At 42.7% G+C, this 20342-nt stretch overlaps 1 protein-coding gene across 1 annotated transcript; it reads right to left on the reverse strand.

Annotated features, from left to right (window-relative positions):
* Positions 1–718: 718 nt before the first annotated feature.
* Positions 719–15646, reverse strand: LOC118431155 (endothelin-converting enzyme homolog). The gene is made up of 19 exons (XM_035842272.1): positions 15520–15646; positions 11380–12301; positions 10799–10861; positions 9794–9910; positions 9480–9566; positions 9068–9186; positions 7241–7334; positions 6246–6374; positions 5552–5650; positions 4965–5042; positions 4490–4593; positions 4019–4077; positions 3859–3910; positions 3410–3477; positions 2999–3123; positions 2500–2565; positions 2091–2189; positions 1569–1645; positions 719–1236 (listed from the first exon to the last, which is right to left on the reverse strand). The coding sequence occupies exons 2-19, from the start codon at positions 12100–12102 to the stop codon at positions 1137–1139; spliced, it is 2259 nt and encodes a 752-aa protein (XP_035698165.1). The 5' UTR covers positions 12103–12301; positions 15520–15646; the 3' UTR covers positions 719–1136.
* Positions 15647–20342: the final 4696 nt, after the last annotated feature.

Below are 20342 nucleotides of genomic sequence, written 5' to 3' on the forward strand. Positions count from 1 at the left end.
TTTTAGTCAAAGATGACTGAAAAACCCAAAATTACTAATTTTTGAAGTGATCTATGAAGAAAGTGTCAATGGGGTCCTGTGAGAATATGTTCAATGCACCTCTGTACCAAATTTCAGGTCATTTGGTTTCTATACAAGGGCATAGGAGCAAAAAATATACATTTTTAGACAAAAATGGCCAAAAACCCTAAAATAACTCATTTTTGGAGTAAACAATGAATAAAGCATTGATGGAGTTCTGTGGTCATATGTCAAACGCACCTATGTACCAAATTTCATGTCATTTGGTTTCAATACAAGGGCATAGGAGCCAAAAATAGACATTTTTAGTCAAAAATGGCCAAAAACCCTAAAATAACTCATTTTTTAAGCGATCTATGAAGAAAGTGTTGATGGTTTTCTGTGCTCATATGTTTAATGCACCTCTGTACCAAATTTCAGGTCATTAGCTTGTAATACCAGGGCACAGGGGCCCAAAATATACATATTTTATCTAAAAATGACCAAAAACCCTAAATATCATAAATTCTAAGGCCTCTATCAAGAAAATGAAAAAAACGCCTGGGGGTATTTGCTACTTCTACCACCCTGCCAAATTTCAGCTCATTTGGCCCAAAAATGAAAAAGTTGAATCCATTTGAAGATTTGACAGGAGGAGAACGAAAGGAAAAACAATATATTGCAATCCCATACTATGTATGGATTGCAATATAATTACCAATTACCTTTAAGCCTTATTCTAACAGCCAAGCTAAAGTTTGCAGAGTATATACATAGCATTGAATGACTGATAACCAATGTTGAAATGTATTGACATTGTACATTTCTTTCATCTTTCAACAATTAACAAGTGACGAACTTGGGCTCAAGAGGGTTGCAGGCATTTTGTTACTTCAGAAAACTGTGATAGGATGTGAGATATACATGTAAGTTCCTTTCCAAATGTTTTCAAAAATCATATATTATAGACATTGGCTAGGTTCCTTTATACAATGTATTCAAGTTAGGACCAATATCTGTAGTGACTATAAGTTTACTTTAGATCAGAAGTCATAACAACGAGATTTTATAGTTAAATTTACCATATGATATTTTCATTAAAAGTTCATTAATAAATATTTATGTTCCGATGGTTTTCACCAAACTGAACACTTGTGTACAGGGTTCATGGGACTCCCCACCGGACAGTGGAACGCTTCTGAGAACTCAGCCAACTGCGACACACTGCCGATTACCCTGAAGAAAAAGGAGAAGAATATTGTATTCCAATCTAGTTTGAGCTATGAAGTATAGCCGTTTTGAATAAATGGTTGACTGCTATTTTGCCCCTCTCCCATCGCTAAAGAACTTGGCGCATGGGCTGATCCTAGAGCTTGCGCTAGATGGTTAACGTTATATCAAGGTAAATTCCCCCAAAAGTACAGAAAATGTATTGCCAAGAACTGTGTGTAATCAATGAGGTTCTATTAACGGAAAATACATGTAGCACGACAAGACAACAATGTAGATATAACCTCATTGATGTAATCTGCCAGGCATATAATAAGCCGTCTTCCTGTACTATGTACCTGTACTTTGGTGGCGCGTGCGGATCCACTAGAAGCATGACATCTAAAGCCTCCGGGCGCTGCGTTATGCACCAACTCTGCAGACAGACAACAAAGCGTCATGTTCAACGTTAACTTGGCTATCAAAACAAACATGACATCTTTGTGAAAGAGGCAGCCTGCTGCCGGATAAGGAGATGGAGCGACAAGATATGATGATGATGAGAAAGAAGTAAGTTCAGACAGACTTAAACATAGCCTAACTAAATCTCGCTTATAGCACCCCATCCAACATCTAACCGGCTTGCTACCGGGAGGAGCCAGTTACAGCCCTGGACAGCTGAGTTTGTGTCACACAGACTAACTTTAATGCATATCAATTTTTTTACATCTTTTATTATTGGCAAAGTAAAGTTGCTATTTGATGGGACTTTACCTGGACAGCAGAGTTTGTGTCACACAGACTAACATTAACGCATATCAATTTTTTTTATATCTTCGATTATTGGCAAAGTAAATATATATTATGTAATAGGACTTTACCTGTGCAAAGGACATGAAGAACACCTCCTCATGTGTTCTATTCAGCCCCGGCAGTAAAGGCTCACCCTGCTGGTGAACCTTTTTCCATATTTGATAACCCTGTAAAATACACAGGAAAACAACAGTACGTGATCTCTCGAAGTCCCTTTAAACTTCGGACTTAAGTTGGAAGAGCAATGACCAGCTTAAGATTAGAAGCTATGACAACTATGACTTCACTTGTATGCCGATTTCAGCTTCTCCTGAATGAATAAAAGGTTCAAACAAAAGTCAGCTTAACGTCTGTGGGTACTTAGAAATTAGAAAGGCTACCTCTAATGAATGATGCTTCAACTATTAAAAGTAGCCAGAGGCTTTGTAAATGTTATACTATGAGAAATAGATATGACTTTAGATTTACGATACTCACATAATATGCTTGCTTTAGGCCTCCTATGTCGGCTATGTTTTCTCCAAGTGTCAACCTGCCGTCTATCTGGAAAAAAGGTATTCTTACATTATGTAACTTTCAGCTTGGACCATTCAATATGGCGGATAAAACTAAAATCATAGCTACATGAGTGTAAACACCTGATACGTATATAGAATACAACACGGTGTATTCCGTACCACCGGATGATTTTATTTATGTTATGCCCACCTGATAATTCACACGTTATAATGTGAAATGCGCCAGAAGTTGAGAAATTTGGTGCCCAGGAACAAAAAAATTGTAACAGCACGAATCCGTATTCGAATTTTCGACCGCGTCCCACTCGGTGCACACGGAGTACCTTCGATTTATTTGATGGAAGCCCGTGTGATACGGCAAGTTATCGCCCGGCCCAGAGCACCTGTATCGTACGTTATCGCGGCCCAGGTATGACACAAATGTGTGTATGGCATGCAGCGTCAACTGAGTTGCCCACCTGTTTCCCTTCGATGACGTAGCTGCTGTACAGATCTATGACGCACTGTGACGCCCGCGTGAAGTTTGTCCAGGAGCTGTTGGACCACCAGGACCTCAGGTTCCCCTCCTTGTCGTAGTTTCCTCCTGTAAAATCATTCAGTGGATATTGGACTTTTCCTATTAAAGAACCATTGACTGGGAAGGGGTAAGGTAATAGACAGCGGAGACACAGATGTATCCGGTGGATTTAAGAAGCAGTCTGGATAAGGAAGTCAACGCCAGTGATGAACCGGGACGATGGGGGATACGTATACAGATACATACATGACATCGAAACATCAGCAGGTGAGATTAGGCATAGTTGGTAGGTAGGATACAACACATTGCGTGTTTACACTACAGGTTTATTTCTGGCAAACACAATACTCACCCCAATCGTCAAATCCATGTGTCAGCTCATGCGCGATCACACCTCCGATTCCGCCAAAGTTCATCGACCTTAACAGAACACAGATTTAGGATATTGTAGATTTCTTTTGCACACCAGAATGCCTCTTACCTGCTGACATGCCGATGTCTGTCAGACATCTTCCGTCAGCAGGTAAGAGGCATTCTGGCGTGCAAAAGAAGCATCCAGCATCCTATGTTCTAACAACCTGATTTACAAATTATTTTCGGAAGAACACAGTTTTGTTCACAATGACTGCCACAGAAACGATGATGGAGGAACTCGCTAACGTTATATAGGTTCTAAGCTAGGACAACTGTACACATTCATATTGGGCGGGACCATATGGATGTTACTTTTAATTAGTAGTTCAAAAACGATCATCATCATATCGTTCCGTGCCAGTCAAAAACGATGATCTTGATACTCACATGGGAAACTTCGAATCGTAGAATGATCTCTGAAGAATACCGGCAGGGAAAACTAAGGTAGAAACAACATGTATTCAGTCGTGAAAGATTGCTCAAATCTGTCCTAATCATCAAAATCCGATTCAGTGTTCATATATACGATGCTGTTGTTTGGACTCACCCATTTCGTTGGTGTTTGGCCAGTAGTAGGCATTTACCAGATGAGGTGGCATCGTCCAGCTACGGATTGCAGGATAGAGTAAATCATGAAAATGTTGTGTGGCCATGGTACGGTGTGTACGAGTTACTTTATGACAACAAGATATGAATGAAAGGAGTCTTGTATAATGACAAACTTTCGTCCAACACAAAGGTATACACGGACAATTGTCGCCTTCTTCAGGATCAATACTGATGACCAATCACTTCAGAACGTCCATGATAATGAAATGGGTATTTTTCTATTACAAAATCTAAGCATCATTGTTGGATAATAATTTCCTTCTTGGTCATTGTTAAGTCCATACACCAATTGGGTACTGGTAAGAGCAAAATCACGCTTTTTCTATTTCTTCATAACACCAATTTGAAGAGTAAGTTTATACAAAACTAGCATTAGTAGGAAAAGCACGTAATTCGGACTGTTACCCACAGTGTTCTGTCCACCGGCCTCTCCAGCTTTGCCAGCATCTGCCGCACCTGATGCCGCATCCCGCTCACTCGGTTCTGGAAGAAGCTGTCTCTGCCGACACGCAGCTGAGGAAGATTGGAAGATTTTTATAAAAAAATGTGTCAAAATCTCAAATCTCTATCAATATTTATACACCAAATTACATTTATCCCCACTTTGAAAACTGTGAGTTTGATCTCTTGTGCAGCAATCCCATGTATATTTACATGTAGATGTACAGGAAGTTAATTTTATTACAGTGGAGATCTCTGTCGACGCATTGGTAAGGTGGTGGATGCTAATGACATCAGTCCATACTCGTGAGAAGAAAAGAAGAAAAAAAATTCTATACTCACTTCAACTCACCTAGTCTTCCTCTAGAGGGTCGGTGAATATGGTCGCTTATTATTAGAGTATATATCATGGTTGCCTCACTTCTATATTATCGTAAAAATACCTCGGTGAACTTTTCGTCCAACAGTGTGTCGTTCAGGATGTAGTCGGGATAACCTATCTTCTCCACCATGTGGTTCGACTACCAAAAAACATAGATAAAGAGTACTAGTAATTAAGTACAAAAGTTTAAAACTTAACAATTTGAAATAGATTTACAAATGATTTCATATTTGTATAGGTACGATGTATCAAATGATGGTGGACAGAAAGGTTGCAATTAGATGTCTCAAGGCTCAGAAGGTTGACCCTGGCAAGGGAAAGACGAGCCTGGAAACAACTCTCTATCTTTCTGGCTACCTTGTCCCCCAAACGACCTGGAGGTCAAGGGACTAGGTAGGTACTAAGGTAGGTAGGCAGGCTTAGGTTCCCAGAATGTTGGCTCAGGTTCCCGGAACTCTGGCTCAAGTTCCTAGAACTCTGGATCAAGTTCCCAGAATTCTGGCAGAGGTTCCCAAGCGTATGGCTTAGATTCCCAGAATTCCTCAGAATTCTGGCTCAGGTCCCAGAAATCTGGACACTTGACTTTGTCGCTGGAGACAAATGATTGCAACCCACATTTAACTTGATGACCTGGATTTCATGTCCTACCTTCTCGACGGCAGACGCCTTGGTCTGTTCATCCATCCAATCTATTTTCTCCAAGTTAAAGACGAAAGCTTTTTTGATGTCGACGGCAATCTCTTTCACCTAGGAAAGGAACGCCATCAATGGGCTGAAGCAGTATCATTCAGATTAGTTTGCTGAGTAATATTATCAAGAGAGGTTTTAGCACCGGGTCCACTACGTTATGTACACCGTTGCCATGTAGTCCAAGATCTTCCATTGAAGGTAAGACAAGCAACCTATCTATAGCTCCGCGCAGTTGCAATATGTAAAATATCCCGTTTTGTAATAATAACTTTACTGCAAATTCATGTCCGTTGGCTAATTTGCAAGCTTATGTATACATACGAATACAATAATGATAAAGTAATCATAAGGTATATAATACAGTAATGATACAAATGTAAAGCGAAATAAAAAGAGTCATCAAGTGCTACTGCTTATCTAAAACTTTTCAAGTCTAATTAAAGTCACAAACAAACAACAAACAAAATAGTTAATATCTGGTTTGATTTTTTTCTGTGTACAGTGGAGGATGAAATTCCCGACATTTTGTGATATATACTGGCCCATGGGTGGTGTTAGCAGAGATGGTGTTTTCGTAGCTCGGTACGATGTATAAAAAATGTATTTCTAGAAAACAGACTTTACTTAAGGTGTGTGATCTAGATTTACTTACCTTTTCCTTGCTCTCCTTGGAGAAGGAGTCTCTGACGAACATGCCCCCCAGCGCCATGCCCATGTGCTCATCCACCGCCTGTAGACACAACCGCCACTCCTCCGTCACACCTGCCGTACCCTCAGCTACCTACAGGAGTAAACAGTTTAAAGGCTATTTCATTGCTGTATATTGTACAATCTGCTGGGGCCGTCTTACACGTGACATGCAGTTCTTGTCCTGTGGGACTTAGTGCGCCAGTAGACGAGAGGGTGGAGAAGGAAGTGCACACCCCTCCTTCACCTTAAAAAGTCACGTGCAGACCAGGCAGACGGGTCACCTAACCCACCTAGCTGCCTACCATTTTCTTCCGAGACAGATGGATGCCAACCAACCACTGTCTGTATAATCAACAATAAAGTGACACTCGTTTTCTTTCTTATTTAAGTTTCAAAAGCAATGAACGTTTATTGAGTCAGAACTGCGAAGCTCATAAAGTTGGTTTGTAAAAAGTTGGATGTATCGTGCTGAATATTACAAAAAGCTTTTTGGCCATCCATTTATTTTAGTATTCATCTCTTACTTTTTGTTAATTGCCTTATTTGTTTGATTTGATTTGATTGAGGACAGGTGGTGCATATCTAGACAGAGTGAATGGTAAGAATGACTTTATTGCTGTAATATATGTGCTGTAATAACTCTAAGGTTTGTAATGAAATGAAACACGGGCGTATGAAGATGGTCGGAACATAACTCCTTGTGTTGACTTGGTTTGTATGGTGTGGAATAAACCTTTTCCCTCTCCGGGAAGCTTTTAAGCTATAGCTAACCATTTGTTTTAGTATCCCTTTCTTAATTTGTGTTAATTGGCTGTAATTTGATTGACCACAGGCGGTGCATACCTGGGTAAGCCTGACTTTCTTGCTGTAATATATGTGAAATAACTCCAGGATTTGTAATGATATAAAACACGGACGTATGAACTTCAAAATGGCTGTACGCCAAAACACACAGACCTTGTTAAAGTCTTCCAGAGCCTTCCTGAAGGGCTGGCTGAGGTCCGTCACGAAACTGGCCGCTACGCGCCACAGGAGGTAGTTATTCAGCGTTCTGAAACAGACGGGGGGAAACATTAACGTATCTGTGTCCAGTGTTACATTACAGGAATCTAGTGTCCCACTGATTCTAGCATGTAGGATATGTGGTCGATATTTGCACTATAAGGCACAAGGCCAAATGCAGAAACCACCTCTTACTAGTATCTGATCACTGACAATGTGGTGGTTTTAATTTCGCGGTAGCACCATGCACTGTAGCCTCTTACTGCCATGGAAAAATGTTCGCGGTTGTTTTAAGTTCGCGGTGAAGTGGCCACAGCGAAACCATTTAATCACCGCGAAAGTTTCTGCATGTACAGTACTAGACCCAAAAGACTTTCCAACCGTTGCATGTTTTCTCTCTTTCTAGCTTATTTGTATTTACATTGATGATAATAATGATAATAATAATAATAATAATATCGGGTGTATTTTGCAGCCAGTAGGTACCCAAAGTGTGGGTAATGAGGCTGTTGTAATTTGTTCATTGTATAATTTACTGCTATTGTATGATGTATTGATGTATATATTGATATTTCGTCGTAGGTCTTGTACATTGTAATGATTTGTATTATGATGTATGTATCAGTGGTAGCCACTACCAGCCTTTCTGCTGCCCGATTACCAGTTGTCATGTACTGTTTACATTCACAATAAATGAAATGAAATAAAATGTGCACTGTAGTTTAGCCTGGGTACCATTCTCCGCTGGTCGGGTTTGGGTTGCTTTACCCGGCCCAGTGCTAAGCACCGACCTGCTTCTGTCAGCCTGTCTGATTCGCTGCCCTTTGAGATTAGGCCGCCAGAGCTTGTAGCCGGCCTTTGGAGTTTACGCCGCCAGCGTAGGGGCGCGACGAAATTAACCTAACCCCGTAAGAACTCCCCCGGCCTGTAGCAATTAACTGCACGGGCGGCCACCCCTACACCGCCGAAGAGCAACTCGAGCGCCTCGATGGTATGGTACCCAGGCTAACTGTAGTTAGGTTCAATGTCAGACAAAATCCCTTCAACCCATTTCGTTCGCCTCGAGTTCTCGGAACTGCGATTGCGTGCCGGCCGTTTTGTTGATGAAAGGCGGGAATTACACTTTTGACCCCCGGTCTTACATTTCCAGAACCGTTGCCAAGCCTGAGGCGAAAATAGTTTGGCATGCTTCCCTTCTTCGTAGGGATAGAAAAACAGCATATCAGTTGCACCTTCTTTGTCGCTTAACCCCAGTATATCACTGAAAGTGTCTCTCGACTTTTGTTACAGCTTGGAGTCCATATTTCTTTCTTTCTTTCCATTTTTCTTTCTTTCCTTCCTTCCTTCTTTCTTTCTGTCTTTCTTTTTCCTTTTCTTTCGTTATTTCATTATTTATTTATTTCCTTCTTTCTTTACTTTATGCCTTCCTTTCTTCTTTCTCTTCTTTGTCTTTCTTTTCCTTCCTTCGTCTCTCCCTCCCTTCCTTAGCTTCCTTCCATCCTCTTAATCTCCAAGCAGATCCTATGGTAGCATAAGATATCATCAAAAGCTGACAGAGGAATTAAGTCGGCTTATAAGTGTGTTTCGCTACCGGGGACACTTCTTGGATGACTACACTCCTTGGCCAGTTTGGTACTATCTTATGCCATCGTAGGATCTGCTTGGATATTACCCTCTTTCCTCTCTTCCTTCAGAGTTACTGTTAAGTGTGTTGTACCCACCTTGCAGGTGTGTCAGAGATGAGTTGTGATATGTGCCGCAGGTAGTCCGTGTTGTACTCACCTTGCAGGTGTGTCTGAGATGAGCTGTGATATGTGCCGCAGGTAGTCCGTAGCGTACAGCACGACCCGTGCAGACGGCAGGTCCGGTACCATGGCGTGGAAAAACGACTCCCAGTCAATCTGAAAGGCACTGATATATCAATATGCTTGTAATGAATTCAATTCAATACATGGTTCATTGATATACAAAACAAAAGATACTATCGATTGGTGAAGGTGACTTCCTAACAATGAAGTCACTCACTCACTCACTCACTCACTCACTCACTCACTCACTCACTCACTCACTCACACACTCACTCACACACTCACTCACTCACTCACTTATTTACTAAATCATATAAGGATATACAGATAGTTGTAACCACGATAACCAGACTAAAGACGTGGCTGAAACAGAGATGGTGCCTCACCATGGGTGCGATGGTTTTCAGCTCGTGGATCCGGACATTGTTGTACAGCGCGTTCACATTGGTTCGTTCGGATTCGGGAACTGTCAGCTTTTGGGCAAGATAAGATATACTTTTAGCAAATGAAATGTCACTTTACACAGTTTAAAACTACCCAGTCCATTTTGAGAAAAAAACTATCAGTATGAGAGGCAATTCCGACAAAAATTCAATGTACATACTTTCTATCATTTTCATTCCCATGTTTAACAGCGACATCAAGTTACGAGAGTGGGAGTCAATCTACCAGTCCTATTTTGTCGTTATTATTTGCTTACCTCTGCCAGTTTCGTCTCGAAGTTGACCACATCTTGAGCGGAGTCCTGGGCTGAGTCCGGGTCTGCCCCCAACAGCTGCACCACCCGGGCTATCAGCTTCCTGTACGCATCGACAACCTGTGTGGCGACAGGTGTTACAATTGTATGTTTTGATCATCATTATGTTTTGATAATGTCATTTTATGCTATTATTGTGCATATTATGGTATTGTGTTATTGTATATCATGTTGTGCCATGTATGTATTTTATGTACGGGAGGGCAGCCTTCACCTGTTTTGGACCTGTTTTGCCCTCCCCTTCACTCTGTGAAATAAAGAAATTAACGTGCCCGAGAGCAGTGATTCAAAACATATTTGTGTAGTTAGTTGGTAATGGTAAATTGTAGATCTTCAATTTCTGGAGTCGACTTGTATACGACCTGTGTCTGTACATGTGTGTACCACATCAATAACGATTATATTCGGAACAAATGAATTGACTCATGGAATCAAAGCCTCATAGACCGTCTGCTTTTTTTAAATATTCTCATTGATTTTGGTGTCATAATGCTGACGGTAATTGAACGACACAAAGCACTGTAACTTTCATATGGTAGACTGTTAACTACTAAATACTCGTAGATAAGCAGAACACATCATCCTAACACTGTACTGACCAATCTATAGAATAAGAAAAATCCTTATACAATCAGGTGGGGCTAACGTGATAGCAATTATCTTTTCTAATACCAAGTTTCGCAAGCAAAAATTATCTAGTTGAATTGACACAAAGAACAATGACATTCAACGAACCGGAGCAGCAAACTTAAGGCTGTACATGTAGTCGTCCCACTGTCGATTACACTTTGAAATAGGCCCCCGTTCACCAAGTCTCTTTCGGTTCCCTCCCGGCTAATTTGATCATGTACGTTTGCGTTTGCGTGCCCAGTATTTGCTCACTGCCCTAGAATAGATCATCACAACCCCAGAATAGCTTGAGGATAAGAAAATAAAGACGCCTCCAACCTTGAGCGACTCCTTGCTGATGTAGTAGCTCCTGTCGGGTAACCCCAGCCCTCCCTGGTCAATCTGAAACGGAGTACGTCATGAGTACTACAACAAAACACAACACAGCACCTGCCATACTGCCATAGTTAGGTGTGACAGGTCGTTCGGTGTAATATAACCAGCTGCTGCCGCACCGCGTGCCTGCGAAGCTGGTGTGTTACGCCGAAGGGCGGTTATACCGGCTATATAAGTACAGATACTATTCTCTTTACGGTCGCTTGATTTTCTTCACTTGTGTTAGCTTACTTAGTTGCTAACGAGTATGGGTAGATCCGTAATGTAGTGTGCCCGCTACATTTCGCAGTTCACAGTGTACCAGCCCTAGCAACCTAAAATCTAGCTGTCAGGGGCCCCCGGGCATTTTCCATCACAAATCTTTGAGAGGCAACTATATTTGACCCATATCAACCCAATACAATTGTAGTGGAACAAGGGACCTTGATAGAAGTGTTACTAACGTATAGCTTAGTTATACTATAATCGTCAATTTTGATTCATTGAGAATCCACTTAAAAAATCTTAAAGAAGAATGTACCCACCCTGAAGACGTACTTGGATGAATCCTTATCGTCGAAGTTGACCCATAAGAAGAAGAGCGCGTCCACCTTCAGATCCAGGTGTAACTTGGTGAAGGTGTCGTTAAAGTCCCAGGTAGCCTCGCTCCAGTTCCCTACGGCTGCCCAGCCTCCTAACTGGTCCATCAGCTCCAGAAGAGGCCGCCCCGAAGCCTGTTCTCTAGCCTCCTTCTCCATACACGACTGGAAATAGTCCTTGGCCTTCCGCTCGTACGATTCTGTCGAGTTTCTTAAAGTCGGCGTTTCGAGGAGCCTCCTCAAGATCTTCTCGTTGGTTTCCCACATCTTGGAGTCGACCCCCCACTGCTTCTGCTCCGGAGGGATGGGGTTGTCCTGGAGCCAGCCTCCGCAGGAGAACTGGAAGAAGTCGTGGCAGGGATCGGCTGTAGGGTCCATGCTGGCCAGTAGTAGTGCCGCTGAGGTGATACAGTCGGCGGTGAGGCAAACGTGTCCGTCAGAAGCGCTTTCTATCTCGTGGACTCCGCCTCTTGTCGCTAACATCACGCCGAAAATCACGCAGACCGCCAGAGACATGAACAAGCAGACCAGCACGGCGGCTTCCCGGGGACGGAGCGCGCGTGGCATGGCGGGGTCCGGGTGATTTACTATCACAGCCACTTCCTTCGCCTGTCGCGAGCCCTCCGTGTGCGGGTCTGCGTGATTCACGTGGTTCGCAGAGGAGGCCATGGTTTGTGGCGATTTGATTGAGTCGTCTGACACTGGCTGACAATGGTCTTTGCCAACAAGATTGATGAGTTAGCGCCGATCGCGGTTGTGTAAACGGTTTCCTTTGACTCCGGGGAGACAGTTGGTCCAGACACGGGGAGAGGAGGAGAATGGACGCCTGGGCACAGTCAGGATGGTCTCAATCATGACCTTGAAGATCCTGTATTCAAAATGTCGGAGTTTTAGGTCAAGATAAAGGCATTAGAATGAAAGCATTTCAGACTGAAGGAAAATTAATTAAGTGCGTTATTTCCTGTCAACAGCTTAGTAAGATAAAGCCTCTATTGTGAGAAGAAAATCTTAATCTATAAGGCCACAGCAAGTAAATTTTATGGATGACATCGGCGCGCGCATTAATTTTCGCCTGATTTCAGAAAAAAAACAAGATTTTTTTTCTTCTGCAGGGGTGGTCAACATGGCGATAAAGTACCAAAATGAGCAAATATATTGTGTTGTAGCCTAATAATTACTTGTAGAAGTGACACTTGCGAGGTACCCAGGACTGTAGTTGTAGAAATGAAACTTATTGGATAGTTGTAAAAGTGACACCAACATGGAAGCTACGAGTGTGGTTACCAACTTTGTTGGTGATGCCAGTCTACCACACTAGTGTCACTTTTACCATATCAGTACATGTCTTAAATAAATGAATGAATGCCTTGTTGGCTGTGATACCATGTTTTGTCCCTTTGATTATTTTTACAACAGTCATCACAACTTTATGGTGCCTATTTTTGAAAATGTTTTTTCTACCGATCTTGTTTTTTTTCGCCCTATCGCACTATTTTTGCAGTCTGCACAGGATGTCATCCATAAAATGTACTTGCTGTGGCCTAAGTGCAGTTGCAATTCAGACTGGCTGCCAACATCTTCGACAATTTAACACTGTTTGCCAACATCTGAGGCAGTTCAAAGCTGCCTTAAGACACAAACCACATGTAGCACCTTGACCTCTGACCTCCACTCCATCTTTGACGTTTTTGGTTTGACCTTGGAACGTTTAGGATTGCGAAATCAAAAAGGTTTCATCTGATGAAATCTCCTTGGTGATATAGACAGGGATTTGAGTTTATGACGCCTCGATTTTCTTGTGATAGACTGTATGTTGTCCACTGGTGTCTTTACTCTGACTGAATGTAACTCGATTTGCTTTGTTTTACATGTATGGTGGGCTCCCTTTGAAATCAACTCTCAAAAGTTGTAGGGGCTACCCACCGGTTTTGAGATGAATAAATTGCATAATCCGAGGAAAAGATGCCCTTTGGGGGTCGCAGGGGCAGTAGGTTATCTGCATAGTGACTTCAATACGACTGTAATTGCCCCATTTGCGGCCAAAGGACTGTAGTTTTTGAACCACTCCTACCGGGAAGGACCCCTACTCTTTTCTATAAGTGTGTGGGATCTTTAATGTGGCTCTCCTCAAACACGAAACCTCCATTTAGCGTCCTTTCCGAGGGACGGCCCCTAACCAAAGCTAGGTACTCATGTTTACCTGAGTGAAGTGAGGAAAGTCGTGTAGAGTGCCGTTCCCAAGGGCACAAGATCGGTGACACATCAGCGGTTTCGAACCCGTTACCTCTGGGGTCTGGGCCAAAGACCTTACCGATTGCGTCACACAATCCCACTTATAGGGGTGGGTACAGGTGTGACAGCGATCTCGCCCCCCCGGCGATCTCGCCCCCCCGGGGGGCGAGATCACTAGCGTTTTCGCCCCCCTTTAGCGTTTTCGCCCCCCCCCCCCCCAAGAGCAGCTGGCTACTACATATTACAGGTGCGCTACCTGGTACTATACTGCACCTGGGGAGTAACGTATATGGTGTTACCTGGTACCTATATGGCACATTATTACCGTACCGTAAGATGTCATACCTCTCTTAAAGTCGATACTATATTGTTCGGTGCAAACATGACATTGAAATGAAAAAGACAATTTTTCCAGCTGAGGTGGCATAAAAACAGTGCTACTGCGAACGTATAAATCAACACCGTCTATGGTACGGAATACGTCAGCTATATGTTTTCAATTTGTCACTGTGTTTTTTTTCTTGTGCTGGAAACATTTCCAAAGCACTAACAAAAACACACGTGAATAATAGTTTCTCATTATAAACACTATCCACGCGCAAGTTGATATAGCTGTTGCTAAATGCTACACAAACACAGTTCTTTTGTGGTCACTTCATGGTAGAGACTTCATATTGGAGATGTATAGGTTGCTTGAGGACAGGTGAATACAATGAAATACATCTTATGTCAAGACTCGGGAATATGCAATAATGGGAATACAAGGGACCAAACCCTCCTTGTCTGAAACAAGTTCAACTATCTTATTACCATGTAATTACGTTAATATTGATACTATGAATGGAGTTATGTATCAAACTCGTGTACTTATATCATTCTGAAACTACATTTTGTGATTTATACCAATCAACTTCTAAAATGTCATGTAAACCCGTTTTTTTTGGGGGGGGGGGCGAAATCGCTAAAGGGGGGCGAGGTAGGGGGGCGAGATCACTAGCCGGGGAGGGCGAGATCGCTAGTGATTTCGCCCCGGGGGGGCGAGATCGCTAGTGATTTCGCCCCCGGGGGGGCGAGATCACGGGGGGGCGAGATCGCTGTCACACCGGTACAGAAAATTCAGGTCCAGGTCCGGTTCAGGTCCAGAGGATCAGGTCCAGGTCCGGACCTGAACCTGGACCTAATTCAGTATGACTCATACCAATGGTCCATTTCACTACAAAGAAATCTATTTGGTGGAGTATTAGACTTACACTGGCGTTTTAAAATCCTACAACGCTAACTGCACCTGTACGATTGGCTGTAAAACTTGGTAGAAATTACTATAAACTCTGCTCTACTTCACTCTTGTTATTTATTCCACCTGCAAGCGCCAAAACGTTTGAATGCCTGATAAAATAATCTGTTAATTTTCTAATCGGTCCAACATCCGGCCCACCTAATTTTTTCAGGTCCGGTTTTTCTGCACCGGTTCAATAAGAAAAACCGGTTTTGTACCGGTACGCTGTACCGATACCCAGCGCTACCACTTAACATCCCCAGTCGAGGACATATAGGTGCTAATCTTTCACCAGGATGGAGGAAGAGAAGTGGCCTCCACCAGCCTTTCTACGGCGGTGCGGGGATCGCAGAATTCGGCAAAAACATCGGGAAATTGGCCAGAGGATAATCTCCAAGCAGATCCTACAATGGCATAAGATAGTACCAAACTGGCCAAGGAGTGTAGTCAGCCAAGAGGTGTCCATTTGCGTAGCGAAACACACTCCTAAGCCGGCTTCACTCCTCTGCCAGCTTTTGATACTATCTTATGCTACCGTAGGATCTGCTTGGAGATTAGCCAGAGGAGTCAGTTCTCACCTCACTTCACCTCAGCGGTCCCATAGCCTCACCGGCCGTAGAGGCAGCTATCCAATCAGCATAAGTCAGTCCACACCAAGGCAAATGTTTCTGCGAGACCGGCCAACTACTCTGGTAGGAAAACTCCCCTGGCAAGTTATTCTCCCTATAACAGTCAGCGTAGTCAGTCTGGTACAGACTATGGGTAAGTGCCTTTGCCGAGAGCACAACATCGGTGACATGCAGTGGATTGGAACCCTGGGCCAAACACGCTAATGATCACATCAACACGATGCAATTCAATTAACTGCAAGATATATGGCATCTTAAGATTAATTGTAACATTACCTGCTTGCCCAATGCATCGGGCTAATAAGTACAGCTCACATCAACCATAAGGCACGTCTCTGAAATCAGATATATGGCGAGTTGGCTTGAGTACAGTAATCTGGTATATAGATTTGCATTCTTCTCGCTCCTTTATAATGATGGAAACGCATGGGGGTTCACGTTTAGCTAAAATCGTTCGGCGAAAACGCACGCAGAATGTAGATTCTTCAGTTAATGAGCAAAGAAAGTGTATATATAGCCCTCTTAGTAATCGAGTTTTCTATTTGAAGCGACGATTTATATTCCTCAAGTCTCTAGGAAATCATGTTCGGGATTACCTTTATGGGCTAGGATTAAAGAAGATATGAATAGACTTTGACAGCTGGCTTTCCTGGATAGTGTTGGCCAAGGGTCGCAATTACTGCAAATGCGGTGATTCGGGCGTGTGACGATGAGTCTGACCGTATTTAGTGATTTGGGACGAAGCCAGATTATTAGTTAGGTCAGAGGCAATGATGCTATCTGCACGTTGTTATATCTTTGCAATGTTTCTATGCGTTAAGTACACACATTATGTTAAGTATACACATAATCTATTATATATCAATGCCCACCACATCTAGCCAAAGTAAAAAAAAGAATGATCATGGCAACATTTGGGTACATTGCCTCCAACTACAGCCAAGTTGTAACAGTCATATATATATATTACAAATGTAAGGTAATAACGGCATGCATATCCAAAACACGGTAATACCATTGCCGGCGAGAATAAGGTTGTAAGACCAAGCAATATAACCAGCTATGTACACAAAACCTTGGTCATAGTACATTACATAAGCATACATCTCCCCAGACCAGCCTAACCGGTAACCGGAACCATTAAGTATTGCCCCACTGAGGGGCTGTACGATAGGGGAAGTTGACTTGCCTGTTTCAAGGATCCACACTCCTCTGGACTGTCGGCTTCTCGGCTGTTCACTTCATCAGATCATATCAATTACACAGAGGGAGTTGTCAGTACTGCCCCGAACAAAAATGGACGGCTAAAAAGGTCCGCAGGCGGCTTCAGATCTCTCCGTACTTTGGCGGCAATTTGCGTTCGGGACCCCGGCGTCACCTCGCCGCAACATTTGAAATTCTGCTCGACATTCCTGCTGCAATTATCGCCTATTACCATAGCGATGACCTGACCGATGCAGCCGTACAAAGCCGAGTAGAGCCGAGCCGGAGAGAAGCCGACGATGGTCTGATTGACTCGGGAATATATCTTTGTTGATCAGGAGGAGTCTCTAACGGCGTCGGAAGTATATTGTGTTGGAATGTGTCAGTTATTTCGCTCTAAGAGATTGTGTGCAACCTCGGATAAGAATCTGTGGGTCTGTTTACAGATACGTTGTATGCAGGGGCCACAACAGACATTTGTATGGCGCTGTATGTATGTCTGAATTAGTTATGAATCCTTTTTTGATCATGAGGTTTCTCAAAAGGCGTCGGAAGTGTCTTGTGTCGGGATATGTCAATCATTTTTCGCTTAGTTTAGATTGTGTGCAACCACGGATTAGATTCTGTAGGTCTGTTTATAAATACGTTGTGGACACAACGGACATTTGTATGGCACTGTATAGTTGTCTGGCTCTGCTACGTATCATTGTTGATCATGGGATTTCTCTGAAGGCGTCGGAAGTGTCTTGTGTTGGGATATGTCAATTATTTTTCGCTTAGTTTAGATTGTATGTAACCGCGCATAAGATAAGATTCTGTAGGTCCGTGTACATCACATACAAGTCATTTCAATCGATTATATCTGGTTCGTTTATAAATCTTTGTTGATTAGAATGGTTCTTTAAAGTCGTCTTGTGTTAGACCATGCCGCTGTGTGCGGTAGGAGCTGTCTTTTGACCGGTATAGTGGATTATTTTTGTAGATTTGTTTACAAATGCATTATGCAGTGGCCATATGTATAGCCAACACTTGTAAAACTTTACCTTGACGTATTGTCACTGCAATGAACTTTGAAGTCCCAACAGGTCCCAACTCTATCCTATTTGGTACTTTTGAAAAGGAGGATTTTTTTTGTAACAACAATATGCTAAAAGTCCGATTTCTCTGTTGATGAGTTCGCTAAGATCAGTTGCATATATTTTGACTGAAGCGAAGCGGTGTTGTCTTGTAGGACTAAATGTATAAAATTAAATGCCGAGGCTGCAACGGATACGGATCGGCTGCTTTATCTTTACCGTTACTATCGCTGTTAGTATGAGCCCATTTGAACATGTTATCTCAGAAATTTTGATGCAATTATGTTTTGCCATTTTTATTAAGGTTTCTGCGGTTCCTGTATATTCCGCTAGGGGATATTGAAACACCTTAATATAGTGAAGCACAAGCGTGTTATATGAGAGAGAGCTTCATCGTTATTTCTTCAAAAGGAAGTGATGTTGTTTATGGCCTGTCTGTGTATTTGTGTGTGTAACTGTGCATGTGTGTGTGAGAGTGTGTGTGTGACTGTGACTGTATGCGTGTGCACGTGTGTGAGGGTGTGTGTGCGTTTGTGAATTTGTGTGTATCAGAGAGAGGGAGAGCGAGCATGTTCTCTGTCCATCTTTGTTTTTGCAGTGCAGTTTCTGTTTTAGTTTCTGTTTCAGATGAACATAGACAGCATTGCCATCTACTTATTTTGTTCTTATAATGAATTACAATAATGTCTTGAGATGAATAAATAAATAAATTCTATTTATGATATCCAAGTCATGATATCCATTTATATAGTACTCTCCAAGCAGAGGTCAGGCTCCGACTGTTTGTTGACGTTTTAGTCGCTTTTATCGGGCTTTCTATTTTGCTTCCGTGCGATGGCATCCTGGCTACCCGGCAATAAGCCTCTGCAACCTGCTAGTGATTAAAATGTGATAGAGTGTTGTGTTAAGTCTCTGGCGAGAAAAACAACTTCTAGACTAATTAGGAGATTTAGTGCTGATGTGTTGAGTAAGAAGAAATTGAATACATAATTGAACATCTTGCCTCATGCACATTCACCATAAGGTATCCTGGCCCCTTTACTGTAGTGATGATGGGGGTTTGTGGCAGCCTGGTATCCAGCCGTATTTGAATGTTAAATTGTTTATCCGAGAAGAGGATAATGAATACGTTTAAGATCGCTTTACCCTGATGTCACTGTACACTGAAAACAGAAAACATCATTGTGGCGCAACTGCAGGGTATTTAGCCCAGAACCCAGAGGTCCTGGGTTCGAATCCCATCATGCTACTGATCTTGTTCCCTTGGGCACTCTACACGGCCTAGCGCCCGAGCCTCTCTGCACATTGCATTAGACTCGGGAGCTGAAATACGGCTGGGAGGCAGACGAGACTCGGGAGCTATAATAGGGCTGGATACCAGGCTAGTTTTGTAGCTCCATGCGCTTACCATGTGTCCTTACCCTGGAGAGCAGATCCTCTGGCAAGCACAACATTCTGATTGGGTGACATGTAGCCATATGATGCTATTGGGTGACATGTAGCCATATGATGCTATTGGGTGACATGTAGCCATATGATGCTATTGGGTGACATGTAGCCATATGATGCTATTGGGTGACATGTAGCCATATGATGCTATTGGGTGACATGTAGCCATATGATGCTATTGGGTGACATGTAGCCATATGATGCTATTGGGTGACATGTAGCCATATGATGCTATTGGGTGACATGTAGCCATATGATGCTATTGGGTGACATGTAGCCATAGTTGTTTTTTTTAGAACAGGCGAAAATCAATGCGAGGGTGGCTGCCATCCATGGAATTACGAGGGGCGTGCAATTAGTAATGGTCCTGACCCATTTCCCATAGCAGGAGATTAATGAAACTTGGCACAGTTATTAGTCTTTCTCTTCATAGGAATCACCCAGAGTTATGCATTTCTCCCATCGTTTGATGCAGCTCTGGACACCGATTTTGTAGGACACCCCAGGTTGGTCCTCCAACTGATGCCTCATCAATGGCACAAGAGGGACGACCAGGTCTGGGAGCTGTTTCCACAGACTTCCAGCCACGTTTGAATTCAGGATGCCAGCGTTTTACAAGGTCATATGATGGGGCATCATCACCATAAGTTTCATTTATTTCATCAAAAGTCTTCTTTGGTGTGCGTCCTTTCAAATACAAAAACCGGATCACTGCGCGACACTCAACTGGTTCCATTTCACACCTGGTCCATTTCGCACCTGACTAAGTTCAAACACCAGTAAATCAGAAACCACAATTAGTTCAGAGCTGTCTTTTGCAACATAACCCATAGAGATATGAATTATTACACAGACAAAATTTCATTTAGATCAGACAACTGGAAGTGGGTCAGGACCATTACTTATTGCACGCCCCTCGTAAGATAGTGTTGCCTTACCACCGTTCCGTTGTTGGTAGATTTTGTCACAGGTTTTTAAAAACATATTGCCACATAGAATATGGCAATGTTGCTAACTGAAAATGTGTTGTTGATTGGTGTGCAT

Source organism: Branchiostoma floridae, chromosome 14 (genome assembly GCF_000003815.2).
Source record: "Branchiostoma floridae strain S238N-H82 chromosome 14, Bfl_VNyyK, whole genome shotgun sequence".
NCBI classification, from domain to species: domain Eukaryota; kingdom Metazoa; phylum Chordata; class Leptocardii; order Amphioxiformes; family Branchiostomatidae; genus Branchiostoma; species Branchiostoma floridae.